This window comes from Coregonus clupeaformis, unplaced genomic scaffold (assembly GCF_020615455.1).
Source record: "Coregonus clupeaformis isolate EN_2021a unplaced genomic scaffold, ASM2061545v1 scaf1075, whole genome shotgun sequence".
In the NCBI taxonomy this organism is placed as follows: Eukaryota; Metazoa; Chordata; class Actinopteri; order Salmoniformes; family Salmonidae; genus Coregonus; species Coregonus clupeaformis.
Window position 1 is genome coordinate 63,783 of NW_025534529.1, and position 23,950 is coordinate 87,732.

At 43.7% G+C, this 23,950-nt stretch overlaps 1 protein-coding gene across 1 annotated transcript in view; it reads right to left on the reverse strand.

Annotated features, from left to right (window-relative positions):
• Nucleotides 1–23,950, reverse strand: part of LOC121559960 (regulating synaptic membrane exocytosis protein 2-like) — a 129,029-nt gene that overhangs the window by 32,284 nt on the left and 72,795 nt on the right. Inside the window, 6 exon segments of the mRNA XM_045217493.1 lie at nt 1,882–2,121; nt 2,688–2,851; nt 5,551–5,654; nt 8,925–8,957; nt 20,139–20,251; nt 21,853–22,038. Of these exon segments, the coding sequence (XP_045073428.1) occupies nt 1,882–2,121; nt 2,688–2,851; nt 5,551–5,654; nt 8,925–8,957; nt 20,139–20,251; nt 21,853–22,038 (840 nt within the window).

Below are 23,950 nucleotides of genomic sequence, written 5' to 3' on the forward strand. Positions count from 1 at the left end.
CAGGTGTGTGTGTGTGTGTGTGTGCGCGCGCGCGCGTGTGCGTGTGTGCGTGTGTGTGTGTGTGCGTGAGTGTGTGTGTGTGTGCGTGCATTGGTACAAAGCGCATGACAAAAGAGCTTGAGTTGTATTATACACTTTATATGAAATAAACCTGTCCATTGATTGATCCCTATTATAATTTGATTATGTGTGTGGTAAAAAAGTTATCTTTATCTCCTTGCTGTAAATCATTAAAACATCTGAAAACAACTGAACTGAGAGGAGACATCTAACATTGGTTTTGAGATTGGATTGTGAAGACTATGAACATAATAACCGTTTCCCAGCACAAAACCCTCAACGGAAAAACAGAGAATAATGCCTGTCATGTATGTCCCTGAGCAATCTATGGCCACTGTAGCCATTCACTATCCTTATTGAGTTATTGAAGAGGTTTGGGTTTCTATACAATGCCCTTATATTGCCAGATTTGAACATCATTCATTCTATTACAAAACTGTCCATGTAGCATGCTAGTTAGCCTTGTTCATCTTAACCCTTATATATCAAATTGTTAAGCCAATCGAGCGGAAAAGCTACTCAAATAGTGCTCCTCTCTGTCTATCTGTCTGTCTGGGATCATCTCCTGTATTGTGTAAAATAACAGTTCTGCCTCCGCGTCCATGTTAAGATCTCCATATTAAGGCTGGTTGACAGCATTACCTTGGAGCACACAATAATGAAGTAACAGAAAGGTACATAGCAGCGTGAGGAAAAACACTTCATCATCAGAACCCTGTGCTCTCCATCTCTCTATCCATCTGCTTTTCATTCACAAAGACAGACTCATTATCCACTCCATGCTCTCTGACGCTGTGTCACTGGAGTACTGGTTTGAAGGGGCAACATGGAACACAGGCTTTTACTGTACCACTACCCAGAACATTACTATTACCATCAACCTTCCTGGTTTTCAGTGATCGTTCGAGGTACTGTACAGACATCCAAAGGGATTACAAAGAGAGCAGCTGAAGCATTAACAGCCAGGGTTGAAGAGAGTTGAAGAGAGTTGAAGTTGAAGGTCAAAGAAAGACAACAGTAGTTGAGGACTGGGTTATGGGGTCAGGGTCAGAGTCAGGCTCAGAGTCAGCTGGGTTTACAAGCACATAGAGCCAGGCACAGGCAAGGAAAAGGACATAGAACTGACCCAACATTGAGAGGTACAGACAGACAACAAGTGATTTAGCAACTGACGGCCTACAGCCTAGTGTACCATAACTTTGAGTGACCTGTGTGTGTCCACATCGGTAACCCTTTACTTAATCAAATCTAAGCATTTAGCTTGATGTGTTTTTTCAAAACAAGACAAAACATTGAGTCTGTTTGTAAGAAGCTCTTAGTTCCTGCTGTGAATGCGATGTAACACTGATTACATCTTATTAGACAGCTAAACTAATCTGTTAGCCTGCTGCTGAGATGAACCCACGGGGTTCCAAATCAATTTGTTCTAATCTTGACATACTTTTACAGCCTCTGTTATGAGGACTATCCTCACTGTTGAAATGAAACAACTGTTATGTGTTTAATATAAAAGATTCATGTAAAACATTATAGGAACATGATAACTGGCATTACACATAAATAATCAAATAAATAATGAATTGATGTTAGAATCATGTTAGATTGATGGTTGACTGGTAAGGTTTGACCTGACTGAGGTTGGATTGAGGTTTGTATGAGGTCAGGTTAGGTTTGACCTGAGGTTGGATTGAGGTTAGATTGAGGTCAGGTTAGGTTTGACCGGAGGTTGGATTGAGGTTAGATTGAGGTCAGGTTAGGTTTGACCAGAGGTTGTATTGAGGTTAGACTGAGGTCAGACTGGTGAACTAGTCAACTAGTTACCTGAGGTCAGTCTCTGAGAACCTCCTCCGCAGCATTTCCTCTTCATCCATCTCCTCCTGTGACTTCTGTGTGACTACAGTGGTCCTCCTCTGACCTCCTTCCTCTTTAGCCTCCTCCCCTTCCCTCTGTTTACCCTGCCGTCTATGTGTACCCCCCGCTTCCCCCCGCACTTCCTCTCGCCCAACTTCCTCTTCCTCCAGCACCTCCCCCAAATGTTCATCCCCTTCCCGTGATTGGTTCCTTGATTCGGAATAGATGAGGACGTGACAGAAGCACAAACGCGGCGCATGCAAAGCAGAAAGGAAACGAAAGAAAGGTATGTGAAACCAAACTGCAGAAATAATGTCAACAATGAGAAAAAAGGTAACATACATAGAACCGCAAAACTAAAAGGAAAGTAAAGCAAAAAACCTAGACATTCAGTGCCATGCATATCTATTTCTGTTATGTTTCAACACGAGACAACCCATACAGCATTCTACATCGTTTCACACCAGTATGAGTTACCAGTTACGGGCAAACCCCAACCTGAAGCAGTAGAGTTCAAACATTTAGCTCCATTTTCACCTAGGCAGAGCCAAACCTGAACTCACTGGATGGTGGGGAATAGCACGATGCTAGCTGTGCATTTCCCTCTAAAGTTAAGAAACCAAGTGAAAACTCTTTTCATTGTGGAAAATGTCTGGACTTGGCAACTTTAGTTAGAAGAAAGGTTCACAGCCTTTGGGGTTTGCCCATCCCTGGCAAGGCAGAGGTATTTGACCTAGGGCTTCTGTCTGCCCTTGGTGTGTGTTGCTGCTTCCTACCTGATCTTCTGGTTTCCTCGCGGCCGTTCTGACTGGACAGACATGTAGCTCGTGCTGCTGAACCGAGAGGCACTACTGGTTCTCGACACAGCGGACACGTCGCTTACATCACTGTCCGAAGACTTGGCTGACATGTTGTCTGAACCTCGCTGACCATCCCTCCGCTGTAGAGGAGAAACACACACCACTCAGCACATGACTAAAAATAGACTTGAAAATACTACTTTGTGGTAATGATTGTGTCCCTTGATGAGTTTTTTCTTTTGACATGTCCCTATATACACTGAGTGTACAAAACATTAAGGACACCTTCCTAATTATTGAGTTGCACCCCCCCCTTTAATCCTCAGAACAGCCTCAATTCATTGGGGCATGGACTCTACAAGGTGTCGAAAGCATTCCACAAGGATGCTGGCCAATGTTCCTTCTAATTGTTTTAGGCACTGAGCAAATTAAAGGTCTGCTGAGCGCAAACTTGAACGTTGTGAATATTCTGTGCAACTTCCAGCGCGCGTTTACTGTGAACACTGAAGCTGTACCCGCTTGAAGTTCGTTTTAACAAGGGTCAAGTAGGCTACTGTGGCTATTTGATCATAATCAAATCATAATCAAATTTTATTTGTCACATGCGCTGAATACAACAGTGAAATGCTTACTTACAAGCCCTTAACCAACAATATAGTTTTAAGAAAAATAAGTGTTAAGAAAGTATTTACTAAAATAACCTGAAGTAAAAAAAGAAAATAAGAAGAAAATAAAAAAATTACAAATAATTAAAGAGCAACAATAAAATAACAGCAACGAGGCTATATACAGGGGGTACCGGTACAGAGTCAATGTGCGGGGGCACAGGTTAATCGAGGTAATTGAGGTAATATGTAGGTAGAGGTAAAGTGACTATGCATAGATAATAAACAGAGAATAGCAGCAGCGTAAACATGGGGGTGGGGTGGGGGGAAACGGTTGAGTGTGAAAAACCCAGCAGTGTTGCAGTTCTTGACACAAACCGGTGCGCCTGGCCAGTGGAGGCAGCTGAGGGGATAATGGCTCATAATAATGGCTGGAACGTAGCAAATGGAATGGCATCAAATGGAAACCATGTGTTTGATACCATTCCACTGATTCCGCTCCAGCCATTACAGCAAGCCCGTTCTCCCCAATTAAGGTGCCACCAACCTCCTGTGCGCCTGGCACCATACCCCGCTCAAAGGCACTTTAATATTTTGTCTTGCTCATTCACCCTCTGAATGGCACACATACACAATCCATGTCTCAATTGTCTCAAGACTTTAAAATCCTTCTTTAACCCGTCTCCTCCCCTTCATCTACACTGATGGAAGTGGATTTAACAAGTTACATTTTTAAATTTAGCAGACGCTCTTATCAAGAGCGACTTACAGGAGCAGTTAGGGTAAGTGCATTGCTCAAGGGGACATCGACAGATTTTTCACCTAGTCAGCTCAGGGATTCGTACCAGCAACCTTTCTGCCCAAACCTCTTAGCTACCTTAACCACTAGGCTACCTGCCATCTACATAAATAAGGGATCATAGCTTTCACCTGGATTCACCTGGTCAGTCTATGTCACGGAAAGAGCAGGTGTTCATAATGTTTTGTACACTCAGTGTATATGATGTAGATAATAAAAGTTGAATACAAATATTTTAAATAGTCTACTGCAAGGGTTATAGTCTTGTGGATAATGAATTTATCAAAGTATTAATTAGAAAGTTATTAGATAAAGGACAATAGAACAATCTTTAATGTGGCCAAAAGCTTTGATTTGTTGGCTTTTTAAGGAGATCCGTTCGTCCAAAAACAATTGTTAGCCAAAGAACAGTTCATTCACATTCATTATGGCCAATGTTCTAGGAGGAGAACACAGAGCAATACTAGGTTATATAATCACATAATCTTGAGCGATAGTAAATTGTTCTCCCAGCTTAGAACATACTGTTTATCCATTTGCACAGTAGGTGTGTAAAGTCAAAATGTAAGCTAATCAAAATCATTTGGCATAAACATGAAATGGGCAAAGGATGGTGAACCAAGACATAATGTTACTGTAAGAAAATAGTTAGTTATAAATAAAGAAACTAAAATCCTCTGCAAAGAAAGAGATTGTATATTAAAAGCTTTTCTTTGTGTCCAGAGTAGCATTACAATTTCTAAACATACGGTTGTATCTCGTGGCGCTCCTCACAACTAACAGAGCTGACAAATGTTTCATGTTCTACCTGCTTTTTATAGAACTATAAGTGTAATGCATGGTTAGTGTAGTTCTCATTCTTAAAAGGAAGACAGGACAGGATGGACATGCTTTCTCTTATAAGGCTTGGCTCGGGCTCTGGTGAGGCCCCCAGACTGTCTCTTTATAAACACACTACACTTAACTACTGTCTGTGTGACTCTGGACACAGTCACCACTACATTCCATGGATTCACAGGGTCGCTATAATACATCATGTATGTACGTATCCTTGTTCGTGAAGCTTGTCAAACTTTGAATCCTGCTGGAGTGGGTGTTTAGAAGAAAGTGTTTTAGATGTTTGATGTCTCAGTGGGTTTGAGTATGATGCTGTTAACATCCTGCTCGGCTTTGATTTGATTCCTCCACATTTACTGAACTTCTTCTGTGTTAGCTGTAAGTCAGTTTGTATACAAAGCATCTACTTAATGACCATGTTCTGAATAGAATGGGAAGGAAGGACTTGGTCTTGCCTTAGGAGTGATAGTCCTGCTTCACATTTACTGAACATGGACGTGTTAATGTAACTCTAAGTCAGTTTGTTTGTATAAAAAGTGTGATGCTAACAATGTTCAAGTTCTGAAAGGGAAAGAAGTGCTGTGTCACTGTGTCTTGCCTTGTTGTTGTCCTGTTCCAGTCTGGAATCGGACCCGGCCCCCTGCTTGAACATGTTAACCTTCAGCTTCATCTGTCTGGTCCTCTCCTCCACATCCATAGCACCTGGGGAGCAGAGCGGTCAGTGGAGGTCATACTCAGGAATAGGGAAATCCTGTTTGGAAGACTCCCAGAATCCTCCAACCAGGATTTCTGGAAAACCTGGCAATTTTGGGAAAATTACCGGAATTTTGCAACGCTACTCAGGAACAGTCTTTTGGAATGTTTTGGGGGTTCTGGTATAAAGCACTGACTGAACAAGTCCTCAAGATATCAGCATAAAAAATACTTTGATTTAGGAACCCCGCATTACTATGATCCAAAGACTGACAAATCATCCCCACTTTACTGTTGTTGTGTTTTTGGTGCTTTCACTGTGCTCTCTGAGTAATATTCGGCTATCATTTTCACATGACAATGTTATTCTATAAAAGTGCTGCATGCAGCGTTCAGAGTTAGTTCACCCAGACACCAACAGTCAGTCACTCCATGACCATGATGTCACATAGCAGCCGGCAAAATGAACAGTAGGAAAACCCAAACAACAACTTGTAAGAAATATTCCATTTCATAATGAAGGGGTTCACTTGGCGTTTACGTGAAGGGATGGAATGAAAGGTGTAATTGCCAGTTATTCTGTGTCAAAATCTCAGACATGCTCTGTTGGGTCTGGAGCCCTGCTATACAACTTCCTCTTTGTCATAGTTTATTTTACTGAATGATTTATTCATAATATTTCTTGCAAGCAGCCACCAACCCCCAGAGCTCACAGAGGCTTTGGGGGCAAAACGTGGCTGTCCACATGCCACAGTGAGCATGTCAGGTCAGTCAGGTCAGTCAGTCAGTCAGGTCAGTCAGGTCAGTTAGATCAGTCAGTCAGTCAGGTCAGTCAGGTCAGTTAGATCAGTCAGTCAGTCAGTCTGTAGTGTGGGGAGTATTCAGATCAGAGGCACCCTATTCCCTATATAGTGTTCTACAGTGAGGGAAACAAGTATTTGATCCCCTGCTGATTTTGTACGTTTGCCCACTGACAAAGAAATTATCAGTCTATAATTTTAATGGTAGGTTTATTTGAACAGTGAGAGACAGAGTAACAACAACAAAAATCCAGAAAAACGCATGTCAAAAATGTTATAAATTGATTTGCATTTTAATGAGGGAAATAAGTATTTGACCCCCTCTCAATCAGAAACATTTCTGGCTCCCAGGTGTCTTTTATACAGGTAACGAGCTGAGATTAGGAGCACACTCTTAAAGGGAGTGCTCCTAATCTCAGCTTGTTACCTGTATAAAAGACACCTGTCCACAGAGGTAATCAATCAATCAGATTCCAAACTCTCCACCATGGCCAAGACCAAAGAGCTATCCAAGGATGTCAGGGACAAGATTGTAGACCTACACAAGGCTGGAATGGGCTACAAGACCATCGCCAAGCAGCTTGGTGAGAAGGTGACAACAGTTGGTGTGATTATTCGCAAATGGAAGAAACACAAAAGAACTGTCAATCTCCCTCGGCCTGGGGCTTGCAAGATCTCACCTCGTGGAGTTGCAATGATCATGAGAACGGTGAGGAATCAGCCTATAACTACACGGGTGGATCTAGTCAATGATCTCAAGGCAGCTGGGACCATAGTCACCAAGAAAATAATTGGTAACACACTACGCCGTGAAGGACTGAAATCCTGCAGCGCCCACAAGGTCCCCCTGCTCAAGAACGCACATATACAGGGCCGTCTGAAGTTTGCCAATGAACATCTGAATGATTCAGAGGAGAACTGGGTGAAAGTGGTGTGGTCAGATGAGACCAAAATCGAGCTCTTTGGCATCAACTCAACTCGCCGTGTTTGGAGGAGGAGGAATGCTGCCTATGACCCCAAGAACACCATCCCCACCGTCAAACATGGAGGTGGAAACACTATGCTTTGGGGGTGTTTTTCTGCTAAGGGGACAGGACAACTTCACCGCATCAAAGGGACGATGGATGGGGCAATGTACCGTCAAATCTTGGGTGAGAACCTCCTTCCCTCAGCCAGGGCATTGAAAATGGGTCGTGGATGGGTATTCTAGCATGACAATGACCCAAAACACACGGCCAAGGCAACAAAGGAGTGGCTCAAGAAGAAGCACATTAAGGTCCTGGAGTGGCCTAGCCAGTCTCCAGACCTTAATCCCATAGAAAATCTGTGGAGGGAGCTGAAGGTTCGAGTTGCCAAACGTCAGCCTCGAAACCTTAATGACTTGGAGAAGATCTGCAGAGAGGGGTGGAACAAAATCCCTCCTGAGATGTGTGCAAACCTGGTGGCCAACTACAAGAAACGTCTGACCTCTGTGATTGCCAAAAAGGGTTTTGCCACCAAGTACTAAGTCATGTTTTGCAGAGGGGTCAAATACTTATTTCCCCCATTAAAATGCAAATTAATTTATAACATTTTTGACATGCGTTTTTCTGGATTTTGTTGTTGTTATTCTGTCTCTCACTGTTCAAATAAACCTACCATTAAAATTATAGACTGATCATGTCTTTGTCAGTGGGCAAACATACAAAATCAGCAGGGGATCAAATATTTATTTCCCTCACTGTATATGTGGCTCCAGTCCAACAGAATACACTAGACTGGGGAATGGGGAAAGTGCCGTTTGGGACGACCTCACTTAGTGATGTCAGGCAGACAACAGTAACTCTAGCTATCTTACCTGCATCACCATTCTCTGGACACACTTTCACTCTCTCTACTTTAGATTTGTATGATGTAGGTGGGGAGAGGAAAAACAGGCGCATGAGAGAAAGAAAACACAAAAACAAAGAGCAAATGAATGTAGAAAGATAATAGATGAGACTAAATGACGATCTCCAGGAATGATGAGAAATGAAAGGACAGCATCCATGTTAGTTTTTCTGCAACACGTGAATATGATTTCCTGTCCTGTCCGTCAGCTTTATATGACAGTTGATGAGATATGACCTTATGTTGTAGTTAAACAACAACAGGCCTTGTAAAGACAATGGTACAGAATGAGATGCACTTTCTGCCATCTCGGTGGGATATCAGGATTCCTAGGTTGTATTTGTACAACATGCCTCAATGAAATGTCGGCAGGATTGAATATAGCCTAACAACAGACATGTTACAATGAACACAGTTTACATGTATGACCATGCAAGCACACACATACTGAGTAAAATCCATCCCAAAAAAGACATCTCCAACAAGCTCAATCAGCAGGGAAGAATGGACATGAGAAAGCAGGAGTAGGAAGGATGAGGAAGAGGAGGGATGAGGAAGAAGAGGAGGAGGAGGTAAAAAGGGAAGGCATACAGAAGAGGAAGGGACAGACCTGAGCTGGTCCAACCTGGTGAGTCCGTGTCTTCTGGGGTCACATGACAAAACACAGACACAGACAGAGGACAGGAGATGGGAGTGAGAGGGGTGACACCATGGACAGGAAGTGACATCACTGTGGAGGGCCCTCCTTCACAGTGGCGCCGCACAGGTCGGGTGGGGGTCAGAGTGTGGGGGGGGTATGATGGGGAGGGGGGTGGCACAAAACAACGACAACAACAACAACAACAACAAGCACAGAGCACAACAACACAAACAAAATCATACAGCACAACAAAGAAAGATCACACCACCACAAATTGAACTAATGGACAGCCAAGGAGAAAAAGTGAAGAGAAGAGAAGGGTGCAAGGCAGGCCGGGAGAGGCTGGAGTAAAAGACCTGTAGTGTTACTGAAAAAGAAAGAGGGGGAAAGGTGAGCTGCTGTGTACTGTCCAGAGGAAAGAGGGCTGAAACAGTCAAGTAGATGTTAATGGCAGGAGAAAGAGTATTGGAGCTGACAAAGCAGGCAGAAACCCTAAAAGACTTTAGAGGTAGAAGACAGGAGGTGGGGGAGCCACTTGAGTCAGGGACTAATAGTCTACTGTGGAGAGCCTGGAACATGAAAAACCAAAAGCAGGCAGAGAGGCGGCAGTAGGTACAAAAGAGAAAGCAACCAAACAAAAGAGTCAAAGAAATTGACGTAAGTACTACAAACTTTTCTTTTTTTCTTTCTTTCTTTCTTTCTTTCTTTCTTTCTTTCTTTCTTTCTTTCTTTCTTTCTTTCAGAAACCTTGTTGTTGTGATAGAGGCTGAGGCACAGAGAGAGTAGGCCCAGCAATACCCCTGGGAATGAACAGGTTACACAACAGAGAGAGCTGGGATCGACTAGAAGCCTCTCTCCTCTCCAGAGCCTCTGTTTACCTCCAATTAACAACCATCTTCCCCCCTACTCCAGTACATAATCCTACTCCTATTCCTCCACTGTGTCTTGGGAGGAGAACAGAATGTGCTGAGGTTTTGATGAGCTGTGCTTTCATCAGACTTTCATTAATCATCCCCTGCTGTGTGCAAATCATCTTGCATAATGGAACCGGAGAGAGAGAGAGAGAGAGAGAGAGAGAGAGCGAGAGAGAGAGAGAGAGAGAGAGAGAGAGAGAGAGAGAAAGATGGAGCACTCCACTCCTCCTGGCTCGTCTGTGGCTTCACGCAGGCATAGTGATACACTTACTGTATGGGATTTTGGAAGATACAGTAAGACCCCATTGTGGGCTAAAAGAGATCCATAAACAAAGGAACAAACTGTGGCTTCACACGGGCATAGTGATTATGCTAACTATGGCAGGGCAAGCTGTGGTGGGGGTGGTTAGCTCAAAGACCCTCTTCACTGAAGTGACACTGTCCACTCCTGGATGTGTGCCCACCTACTCCCCTGTCGTTCCTCTTGCCCCTTTCTTGTATGCTTCCATCTTGAAGGCTTTGATGTACACCCACTGGGAGACCACAACAAACCACAGCTGCAGCTATACGAGTTGTTGTCTGTGTCCCAAATGGCACCCTAATTCCTACGTGGTGCACTACTTTTGACCAGGCCCCTGTACTATGTAGGGAATATTGTGCCATTTCGGACAGAGCCGATGTGTAAGGCCAGGTGACGAGACTCTGATTATTGGCCTTAATGTGTAATGCACTTTAGTCAACATTTGCATTTAGGTAAATTACGTCTTCATTAAGTTGAATAATTAAGAGAGACATGAATAAAACAACACTGTGAGACATCTGCCTTATTCAGCTTTGATCTGATCACACCACCGTGCCAACTCAACTCATATCACCTCATTGTCAAGTCAAGAGATACCCGCTGTAGATGAACAAAGCGAGCAAGCAATTTTTGGCTTGTCATCAACAGCATGGTATAAGTTGTAGGTCAAGGCTTGTCATCAAAAGCATGCTACAACAGCATGGTAAAAGTCCTAGGTTAACTCATCAATGGCATACCTTACATAACACAAATAAACACCGTTCAAATAATCATCAATCCAGTAAAAAGCATTAGTTGAAGCACACCCAAACATTTTGGCGAGGTGCTGACTAACGGAACAGTAAGATTATGTAAAAAATATAGATAGTCATCAAATAATCATCCTCGTTTTGTTCGTCTTGAGTCATATTGTCCAAACATTGGCCAATGCTTGGTGAAAGTGGTCAAAGAGTCATCACCTGACCCTTACAGTATGAGCATACTGAGCCACAGAGTTGAGTTGTACAATACCGCTGACAGTATGACTGCAAACATTGTATGAATCATGGTTGAATCATGATGGCTTCAGCAGAAAACATATTCATTGATTCCAGCATATTGCTACAGTCGCATGTCATGCTTTCACAGTGTAGTGGGTGCACCATTATCTGTGCACTACAGAGAGAGAGAGAGAGAGAGAGAGAGATAGAGAGAGAGAGAGAGAGAGAGAGAGAGAGAGAGAGAGAGAGAGAGAGAGAGAGAGAGAGAGAGAGAGAGAGAGAGACTAACATTGAAGCTTCATTAAAGCTGAAGTCATTAACTACTGCCCTCATTGAACTATGGTGTCATAAAGACCACAACACAACACTACACCACAATCCATGGCAAGCAAACTGGTGATAACTAGGAAACTATACCAAGCAAAATAGTCCGTATGCAACTCTTAATTCAAATGTGTCGCAGTGTCCTGGTGGCATGGTGTGTTTTAGCAAGGTGCTAGCTAATGAATTCATTATGTATCAGTTAGAGCCAGTCTACTTTTATTCAGCAGTAAGACAAGCTTTAGTGAGTACGAATGAGTACGAACACTTTCAGTGACGTTCATCTCATCTACCTCAAATTGATCTTCAATCAAGTGAATTGTCTCTAGAAGGCCTATATATAATTTACATTGACACAGCTCTTTCATAAGTCCATCCCACACACCCACTCAGTCACATAATAAGGGATAATAATTGGATATACATGTAATTCGTCCATACATGGAGATTTACATACGTGTTTCCATGGACACTCAACAAGATAATTGAGAAACAATATCTCTAAATATTCACAGCTGATACGCCTGGCAACACTCTTTTACATGTATATCTACAGCCCAGAGCAGCAACCATATTGTTATGGAGATTAATTAGACATGTTTAAAAGATTCTAAAAGTTCATAGTTTTCAGAGACCCGACCACAAGACTAACTCAGCAAACCAAACACTCTCATGCTGCACTGCATCACTGCACATCACAGAGAGGAGAAGTACAGAGGTCAGAGGTCAAGAGCCTCTGTGACCTTTGGATAAGAATAACCACAGTGAGAGGCACCCAGGGGCCAAGATTAGGTTGAAGTCATCAGGTCTCCATTCCAAGTGTGTGTCCCAAATAGCACCCTATTTCCTGTATAGTGCACTACTTTTGACCAGTGCTCTATGGGCCCTGGTCAAAAGTAGTGCACTACATAGGAAATAGGGTGCCATTTGGGACCGCAGTCCAAGACAAACCTGGCTGTGTTCCTCCGTCAGAAAGAGAACCATTCAGGCCTTTCTGCTGGTCCTCCCATGTCACCTCTGAGGCAGGGCAGGGAGAGACAGACAGACAGACAGACAGCAGACAGAGGAGCTGTTGACGACACTCACAGTAAAGGGGCATGATGCTCCTTTCATCAGCAAACAACAACAAACAGTGTTGTTGTTGTTGTATTGTTGTTGTTTTGTCCTATGTTAATGAGCCACTTGTCAAATATACTTTTTTGTCTTATGTAAATTTGTGGCAATAAATATTTTTGAGTTGAATTAACCTTTCCTATTTAAACATGTGGGATGGATTCCATCAAGATTCATCATGTTGGCAAATGTCTATAACTGTTTACCTCTCTCTCTCTCTCCATTAATGGTGTACTCAGGAAAACACTAAGATACCTCACTAACAGTCACCTGGGAGAGAACACAGTTCATCTTGTGGTGAAGAGGGTTATGGTCAGCTATATGGTCAACACTCACAACCCTTTATATGGATCATTGATACAGGGACATGGGAGGAATCAACATATATATTTTTCAAAATAAAGTTATTAGTATGGATGGGATACATTGAATAGATATTAGGTACCAAACAATATTGTTAAAAAATCTACAGGATAGGTAAAATAAAAATACAGCTGTATTAATTAATCTGTTTTATTATCATTAATATGTAGACCATTTAATGAGGTAGACTGTGTTTTTATTGTGAAACGCGGTGGAGACATGGAAAGGCAGCCAGGTTCAGCACTTCTATCATGGACAGCTCCTTACTAAAGATTATGAGTTGTGCGCCATCTGCTGGCCAATAGTGGTAATGGTCTTTTGAAGTCTTTCCTAGAGGAAAAAACCCACTGCTAAACTACCTATAGAACATCAAAGGCATCTTCAAACAACTTCAAACTAAATGTACTGATGGACTATCTTAATTTGACCCTGCTTCTCACAGCAGGAAAATAATCCTGCAGCAACAAGAAATGTTAATTATTATTAAATTTTTGTATGGGTTGTTACATTTGTCGTTAGGGCAAATCAAGTTTGACATTTTAAAGTGGAAATTACAAACTTTAGAAGCCTTTTTAAACCTTGAATAGACTACATTTTGCATTTCCTTCTGTGCAGGGAAATGCTCTGTGACAACAGAGTGATCAAATTAAGATAGCAGATCTGTACATCTTTTGTTGGCCGATTATCAAGGATGATATTTTACAAGCTGTTATCGAGAGTTTAATGACAATTAGCATTTAAATTGCAACATCTACTAACGACCAACAACCAGCTGTATGAATGTTGTGTCTAAGGTGACTGGTTCAACTTAAACTCTTCAAACTGCAATCACAGCATGCATCCCTTTTCCTCTACTAGATTTACTTCAATCTCAATAAGTGCCGCTTTGACTGAAGCACGGAATCTTACATGTCTAATTGAAATGATCTTTAATTCCAAACGGTAGATTTTACCATGGAGCTATACAGTATATTTAACTAATAATGTTCTATTGAATTGCGTGGTTGGGACGTGGGGATAGAGGGCTGAACATTGATTCTCAAACCCTTCAATTAAAGGGCAGAGTAGATTAGTTGTGTGTGGTTGTGAGGGGGCTGGGGCACGCACGACTATATGAGCTCAGGGAGACAAAACTCTGGATATATTAGCATCAGTCTCACCCTCATCATCATCGTCATAATGATGAAGATCATCATCGTTATCATCACCACACACTCACCCAACCTGCTCCTCCAGTTAGTTAAACCCTGAAAATCAACCCAAATCTAATACATCACATTCATCTCAGAAAATCTCAGAAAATATGAAATGTGGATAAAAGAGAGACAAAGACGGAAGAAAGTTGACTAAATGGAAGCCCTAACTGGCATGCAGAGTCCCACAGCACTGACACACCCCTGAGGGCACTATTGAGGACACACCACCACAATGGCATACTCCTGAGTGCACTTGCCTTTCCTCCCATTCACAGGAGGGCCTGGCCGTGCCCTCTCCTCACAGTCTGAACGGCAGTGGGACACAGATGGAGCTTTATGAGATCATGGAACTGTGAGATCATGGAACACGGATGCAGGCATGCGCGCACACACACGCATGACCACACACAAACACACATGCACGTGTTCGCACGCCCGCACACTTGTAAGAACACACGTATGCAAGCACATACACACCAACACACAGACCAAACACATGCAGATATGAAAACCGAAGAGGTATACTGCATGTTTCATGACAAAGATATACTACTACTATCACACAGAAGACTTAACTGAATGAATGAACAGACAGATGGGTGAGGAGGAACTAGGAAGAGAGACCTGTGGGAAACTCCCGCTCCTGCCAACACAACCCTGGAAACTCTCATTCAAGCCAGTACATTCATACAGTACAGTACTGACTCAACAAATGATCACATTTTAAGGGTTTTGGCTGTGGGGCAGAATGGCTATAGGGCTTATAAAGATGGTACAACATCATAGTCCAGTACAGGCTGTGTGGACCAGGCAGGGTCAAATTAGAGTTTGCAGTGTTCTGGGACTATTCCATTGGTTTCTATGGTATCAGGCCAACTAAATAAAGTGCAGTTTAAGTATTTGAGTACATTATGTATTGGACCCAGATCTGGAGTGGAGTTCTCAGGAGAGAGGCAGATACATAAAGGTGATAGAGGTGAATGAGGAAGTCCAAAGGCTCAGCCTGCTCTGAGACACACCAGTAGATAGACACACAGGTGATAAACACACCTGGCTCCCCCTCGTACTGCTCTAGAGGGCAAAGGTCACCAGTAGGCCGCTCTAGCTCCTCCCATGTTCCTTCTGAGCGGTCGGGGGTCGTAGGAGAGACAGATAGATAACAAAAGGAACAGGGGCTGATTAGATATCACCTGGTTTGTGGCTAAAGCCTTCAAAGCTAGTTCAGGTGTCAATGTTGACTTCCTGTACACATAAAGGAACAATAAAAGCATGACAGGGTGGATCAACAGGGATTACCACAGATAATATATCACAACATCTAGGTCCAGGTCTACCTTGTAAAATAGGTATGCTGAGCTCAATGGGACTTCCTGGTTAAACAAAAAGGTTAAATAAATACAAATCTAACTGAAGCCAGTATGGCGCAACAACATGGATCCTTTGTCTATGTAGGAAACACAAAGGTACAATCACACACACCTGACTGGATATACATTCCCTGTTCTGCCTTGATTTCTATACCTCAACATTTCAAACAACCCTCCTATTTAAATCCCAGTCAGGCCAGCCCAGCCCAGCCCAGCCAACCCCCAGTCCCCTGGCCTCTATGGATCAGTACCACATGTACCAGCAGCAGCATTAGTGCCATGATTACATAAGTCCTGGCTGTGTCATACTGTAGGGCTCTGTGGGAGCGTCAACCCAGGGTTGGATCAAACCATTAGATTACCTCCCCCATTTGCCCACCCGCTGCCATTACCCCATCACAGAGAGGGGAGAGAGATGGGGGAGGGGAAGGGGAGAGACAAGGGGAGAAACGGGAAGGGGTGAGAGGAGAGAGACAGAGGATATAGACGGGGAGACAGGAAGGGGGAGGTGGGGACAGAGGGAAAGAGGGAAAGAGGGGAGGGACAGAGGATAGAGGGGGAGACGGGAAGGGGGAAGAGGGGAGAGACAGGGACAGAGGGAGAGAGGAGGGACAGAGGATAGAGGGGGAGAGGGGAAGGGGGGAGAGGAGAGAGATGGGGACAGAGGGAGAGAGGAGGGACAGAGGATAGAGGGGGAGAGGGGAAGGGGGGAGAGGAGAGAGATGGGGACAGAGGGAGAGAGGAGGGACAGAGGATAGAGGGGGAGAGGGGAAGGGGGGAGAGGAGAGAGATGGGGACAGAGGGAGAGTAGAGGGACAGAGGAGAGATGGGGAGAGGGGAAGGGGGGAGAGGAGAGAGATGGGGACAGAGGGAGAGTAGAGGGACAGAGGAGAGATGGGGAGATGGGAAAGGGGATAGGAGAGAGATGGGGACAGTGGGAGAGTAGAGGGACAGAAGAGAGATGGGGAGATGGGAAAGGGGATAGGAGAGAGAGGGCAGGAGCGAGACTGGCTGGCTGGCTGCAGACTAGGAGGAGAGAGGAGTGCTCATGGTTTCTGACAATGATGAAGGAGTTCTGGGAGTGCTCTGACAAGTTCTCAGCACCGCCTAGGCTTTCTCTCTTTCGCTCTGCTCTAACCCCCCTCTCTTTCTCTCCTTCTGCTCTCTCTCCCTCCATCTCTCTCTGCTGCTCCCTTCTCCTTCTCTCCGTCCCGCTCCCTCCAATCACCACTCAGCTAATCCGTCAATTCACAATGCATAGAACTCAGGCTCGTCCCCTCCCTTCCATCATCACACCCTTCCATCATGTGACACGCTCTGTTATAACCTGTCAGAACATTTTAGGGAGAGTTAAACTAGCACTGAGGATCGAATGAGAACAATACATTTGTGCTGATGAATCAAACGGTTTAAGATGGGATTCTGTCTGTGACCCAGAAGAGCTTCAGTAAGAGAAATCAGATCACGCTGTCTGTACTAGTTCTGATTCCTCATTAAGGAGAGAGTCTTATAGTACAGGAGGTACTAGTTCTGATTCCTCATTAAGGAGAGAGTCTTATAGTACAGGAGGTACTAGTTCCGATTCCTCATTAAGGAGAGAGTCTTATAGTACAGGAGGTACTAGTTCTGATTCCGCATTAAGGAGAGTCTTACAGTACAGGAGGTACTAGTTCTGATTCCTCATTAAGGAGAGAGTCTTATAGTACAGGAGGTACTAGTTCCGATTCCTCATTAAGGAGAGTCTTATAGTACAGGAGGTACTAGTTCTGATTCCTCATTAAGGAGAGTCTTACAGTCCAGGAGGTACTAGTTCTGATTCCTCATTAAGGAGAGTCTTACAGTCCAGGAGGTACAAGTTCTGATTCCTCAGTAAGGAGAGAGTCTTACAGTACAGGAGGTACTAGATGAACTCTCTGCATGTAGCTCAGTATACCTCTTGTACTAAAGAGAGTTAAGGCCACTACATTATAGCCTTCCCAGCCTCAATAAAAAGTGAATCATGTATTGTTGTTTCTGGATAAATTACTTTACTACTACTAACAACATTGGTTACAGAATAACACGTTTAAAACACAAATAGTCTACTGTACCACAACACCTAGGGACACATCTCACCTGAGCACTCTGAAGTCATAACACGAAACTGACGACTGTTCAACATAGAACACAAAACTACAGTAGAACTAATGACAGCTGAAACACATGGAAGCTACGATGCTAGATGACAACACTGACCCAGTCTAGGAACCAGAAGAAGATGAGGAGGCTAGGCTAGGACACAGGACTGCTAGGTCACACAGTCAGGGAGTGAGGGACAGACAGGCTGCGACATAGAGCAGGACAGGGGGTGCTGTGGACCACTGTAATCAGGGCTGTGTTCAGTAGGGAGGAAACGTTTTGAAACGCAGTGAAACAGGGTGGCTCTGTCTGAACTTGTCCAAAAAGAACACAGATTCTCATTATCCATTGCAAAACGTTTTGTTATGCTGTGCTCTACTGAACAGGCCCTGGTCCCTGCCATTGCAGACAGATTCAGTCTAACTCCGACCTCCTGTGAAAGACCAAATCTACACTCTATGTTACAGACCTTCACAAGGCTCTGTTCCTCCTTCTTCTCCATCTTCTGAGGAAGGAATGGCAAAAAGGAACCGAGTAGATACACTACCGTTCAAAAGTTTTAGAACACCTACTCATTCAAGGGTTTTTCTTTATTTTTACTATTTTCTACATTGTATTGATGACAGCTTTGTACACTCTTGGCATTCTCTCAACCAGCTTCACCTGGAATTATTTTCCAACAGTCTTGAAGGAGTTCCTTCATATGCTGAGTACTTGTTGCCTGCTTTTCCTTCACTATGCGGTCCGACTCATCCCAAACAATCTCAAATTGGTTAAGGTCGGGGGATTGTGGAGGCCAGGACATCTGATGCAGCACTCCATCATTCACCTTCTTAGTAAAATAGCCCTTACACAGCCTGGAGGTGTGTTTGGTCATTGTCCTGTTGAAAAACAAATGATAGTCCCACTAAGTCCAAACCAGATGGGATAGCGTATCGCTCCAGAATGTTGTTGTAGCCATGCTGGTTAAGTGTGCCTTGAATTCTAAATAAATCACAGACAGTGTCACCAGCAAAGCACCCCCACACCATAACAACTCCTCCTCCATGCTTTACGGAGGGAAATACACATGCAGAGATAATCCGTTCACCCACACTGCATCTCACAAAGACACAGCGGTTGGAACCAAAAATCTCCAATTTGGACTCCAGACCAAAGGACAAATTTCCACCGGTCTAATGTCCATTGCTCGTGTTTCTTGGCCCAAGCAAGTCTCTTCTTCTTATTGGTGTCCTTTAGTAGTGGTTTCTTTGCAGCAATTCGACCATGAAGGCCTGATGCACACAGTCTCCTCTGAACAGTTGATGTTGAGATGTGTCTGTTACTTGAACTGCAATTTGGGCTGCAATTTCTGAGGCTGGTAACTCTAATGAACTTATCCTCTGCAGCAGAGGTAACTCTGGGTCTTCCATTCCTGTGGCGGTCCTCATGAAAGCCAGTTTCATCACAGTGCTTGATGGTTTTTGCGACTGCACATAAAGAAACTTTCCGTATTGACCTTCATGTCATAAAGTAATGATGGACTGTCATTTCCCTTTGCTTATTTGAGCTGTTCTTGACATAATATGGACTTGGTCCCCCCCACACACACCTTGTCACAACACAGCTTGGTCCCCCCACCCCCCACACACACCTTGTCACAACACAGCTGATTTGCTCAAACGCATTAAGAAGGAAATAAATTCCACAAATTAACTTTTAAGAAGGCACACCTGTTAATTGAAATTCATTCCAGGTGACTACCTGATGAAGCTGGTTGAGAGAATGCCAAGAGTGCACAAAGCTGTCATCAAATAACATATATTTTGATTTCTTTAACACTTTTTTGGTTACTCCATGATTCCATATGTGTTATTTCATAGTTTTGATGTCTTCACTATTATTCTACAATGTAGAAAATAGTAAAAATAAAGAAAAACCCTTGAATGAGTAGGTGTTCTAAAACTTTTGACCGGTAGTGTATGTTAAAATAAAAAACATCAAATGTTTATGAAGAGACAACATCACCAATATCGCTGACTGACCAAGGTTACAATACATGTTTTAAACCGTCCACAGGACACCCTGGTTAACACTGATAACATACAGAGTACTGAGACCATATGAACACACAACAAACTCACTAAGACAGAAGACACAGCTTAACAATGTTGGTAGAGTCGAGAGATTCTGAGCCAAGCTCTGTCGTTCATGAGCAACTGACCAGAGTGAACCAACAGACAGCAGTATCTGTTAAACTTGCTATGAGCCTTTTCCCACTCAGAGGTTTATGGCACAAAATAACACATATCTCAAGGTGCCATACCCAGCTAAAGAACAGCAAATAACAAGAAACAATTACTTCTGACAAAGAAATGCTTCAATCAAAGTCAAACCTGTTCCAAAGTAAGTGACCATAGTGACCAATGGAGAAAAGCCTTGAGGTGTCACCAAACCACACCAAAGCTACCAGAGTGACAGTGATGCCACTGAGGCCCAGAGCTGGGTAAAGAAAATAAGCTGAGAACTTACTTCTGCCCTTGGTCCCTGTGGGTGGAAGCTGTGGTAGTTGCCGACCTCCTCTCCTGTCAGACATCGGGGTACTGGTGGGGCTGGTTTGGGCCGATCCGCTGCGGGGGTTAGCCCTAGTGGGGGGGGGGGACGACACATAAAGTGGTACAGTCTGGGTGAGTCAGGGATCAGAGGTCATGCACAGAGCTGACCTGTGATTGGTTGGAAGGCCCTGGACAAGCAGAAGGACTACATTTCCCAGCGTGCTTTGCTTTGTTATGTAAGAGGATAGGATGGTTTCAGGCTGGTTGTAGAAACATCAACACATCACAAACAAACTACTACTGTCTACTGGGGTTGCTAATGAACCAAACATGGGAAAAAGATTGTATCAAACACATATATATGTCAGTTCATATATATACTGGACATGTTGTGAACAATCATGTCCATGCTCAACCAGGGATGCTGCCATGTTATTGGATCGGTGAAAGCTGGACACATAACAGATAAATTACCTGATCAATTAACTGATCAAGTTAATAACTAACTGCCTTTTACTTTCTGTAGTGTATTTAAAAAAATATATCGTATTGAACGTATTCTCAACAGATATTCTTTGTCCCGTAAGACTTTTATTATGTTTTTACAGCATCTGCCAGTTGAGCATGTGTGTCTGCTAAACACATCTGTATTCAAAAGGGCTTCTGAGAATATGTTTTGAAGTCAGGCTATGTAGAAGCATCCATTTAATACTGTAGCTTGAATTATCACTTAATTTTCTAATGACTAAAAGTTATTGCCCGATAATGGCTTGTATTGAGGTGTACTGGTACCTTAACCATATTCTAATTAAAAGCACATAACAGATGATCAAGCTCATTTGTAATTGGTAGGTTGCTGACTGATTTGAATAAATTCTACATAGCTGGTGTAGGCCAAACCAGGGTATATGGGTTCCTTCTAATTCATGTCAGCACCTACCAGTCGGTGAACTCTAAAGCACATAAACAATTACATTTGGCACATGACATGCTAGAGATAATGTAGCATCAGTAGCAAGGTGATGAATCGCATGTTTCACTCGACCCATCATGCTGCAAGGAAAGAGTGAGGACAGCACCCATGGGCGTTCGTTCAATGTGGACCAATGCGACCATGCGATCTGACGGTCTACAAAAACATTTGAATAGAAATAAAAACTGGAATAAAGAATGTCATTACTGGATAATGATAGGTCATGTTAGTAAAGAAAGAAAATCACAATGGTGGTCCAGCACTACTATACTCAGTCAAAGTACTGTATAAGTAGTGTGTTCCAAAAACGAAAAGAGTTAGTATCTAGTCTACTACCAGTCTGGGATGGGGAAGGAAATGCAGCACCATTCGTTGCTTTAGGGGTGTAAATGATAAAGTGGTGAGCTGGCTGGATGCTGATTGGATGCTGGGTGGGTGGTGGTTGGTTGCAGTGAGACAGGCAGAGAGAGGGGTGGGTGGTGGTTGTTGGTTATTCTTTGGATTGGTGGGGCAGTAGCTATGCAGTGGAGGCTGGTGGGAGGAGAAATCGGAGGATGGGCTCATTTTAATGGCTGCAATGGCAGAAATGGAAAGGTATGAAACACATCAAACGCATGTGTTTGATTCCATCCCATTCACTCCATCCCAGCCATTACAATGAACCCGTCGTCTGATTTAAAATGACACCAGCCTCCTGTAGACGTGTCTGTCTGGTCACCTCGTTAAGGCAGGTGAGGGAGGGGCGGAGCGTCCGGAGGGTAAAGACGGCATGGACCTCATGAGGGCGGAGTCGGGCCGCTCCGTGGACCGCGAGCGGGAGGTGGTGGTGCGCTCTAGCGCGGGACGCTGGTCAGCTGACCTGGACCTGCTGTGATACTCATGCCTATCAACGGCTCCGTGGTTCCTGCAACACGTTATTGAGAGAAGGGAAGGAAGGAGGGGGCTCAGTGGAGCTGCTGATGATGATCAGGTGATATGATACAGCAGAGTGCTGTATGGCCTGGGTCCCTGGGCTGGGCCCCAGAGGGCCCTGCTGGCACCTACAGTAGAGTAGGAACAGGGCGTAGCAGTGGTATGTGGTGAGACAGGGAGGGACAGGGACAGGGACAGGCAGGGGACAATGTGTCCCTCATCTGTGGTAGGTGACTGAGTGAGTGAGTGGGAGGCCCTTTGGAATGAGATGTGAGAGAATAGTGGAATAGCATGTGTTGGTTGGTTTCCATTCAGCCTACTAGCTTACAATACTCCTGCACGGTACATGCCTGAAGCTGTCGCCGCCCTGCCATTGTAAAATGTAACTGAAATGCAGTTGGAAAAAGACCAAGAAAATATATTTTTGGCACTTTGAGCAGTTTGGAAATAAAATATAATAAAATGCATTTCACATACATATACCCTGTACACAAGAAAATGTACACAGTATCATTATGTACAATAAAAAACAAGAATATTCTGTTGTTTTGTTGTGTGTTGTTCCATAAGCATCTTCATAGGCAGTAAGTGTTATTACCTCTCAATAGCATGTGTATATCTTGAAGATCAGGTCACATCAGTTAGACATATCATTGTCATTGCAAATGCTCATCAAGAAAAATATCTTATTTTGACCAGATGTGGATTATCATCTGACATGAGCGGCATTTGCAAAGTCAAAAACACAAAACACTGAGAACACGGTGGCAGCACATTAAAATAGTGAATGTTAATTGAGTGGAAAGTTGTCCAGCAGAGGCTATGCTTCCTGCTTCCTGTTGTAAAGCAGCTAATCGCAACACAGCGTTCGGGTCACTCCTGTTCTACACCAGCCAATCGCAACACAGCCACTTCATCAGGCAGTTAATGACCTTACGTTGCCTGAGACTTTAACGATGGTGACCATCATCATAATCATTAGTGGTCTACGATCCTCAGGTCGTTACGTCCAGGGATTGATGGCTTTGAACAGTAAAGGAGATGTCAGAATCAAACAACTTGTTAGTTACTAGAGGTGTGTTGTGATGGATACTGTAGTACACCATAGAACCATAGCTCTGCTCTCTCTCGCTCTACCGTTCAGGATATTCCCTTGGGATTTCAACCCAGTCTAAATATTAACTCAAACAGCCCAAGTCTGGCGTGGTTAGTATATACTCTGATAATACTTTGCACACCTTTGTTGCACAGTAGAAACATTAAAACTCTAGTTACATCTACTACAGCACCAGTGCTACTGTAACATATATGCATCTATGTAACATCTACACTGTTATTACCTTGCTTACCACTGCACTACTCCTGCTAAAACTATACATCTACTGAAGTAGCTACAATATGAAGTCCCCCACAATATAGACTTGCCATCTCAACCCTATGGGGCCTGGTCAAAAGTAGTCCACTATAAAGGGAATATGATGCCATTTGGGACACAGACAAATACTTTACTTTCTAGTTCTACAGCCAATCATGTGTGAGGAGCATGGCTTCTATCCAAGGTCACTGTCTAGATCTACTGTGCTGGCAGGGGCCCATTCTCAGGGGCCTCACGGGCCCCAGTGACTCACCCGGGGCTCTGAGCCACTCCTCTCTCTCTCTCTGACTCTCCCTCTCTGTCTCTCTCTCTCCCCTCTCTCTCTCCCTCTCCCTCTGTCTCTCTCTCTCTCTCTCTCCTAATCTGTCTGAATATAGCAGAAAGAGAAGACACACAGTTGGAATGGAAGCGGAAGGGACATTTTATTCTCCTCACCTTTCCTCTGTGACTGCGTGACTGCCATAGGACGTGAGAACCATTAATCTCCCTGCCAATCTACAGACAGACAGAGAGAGAGAGAAGCTATCTG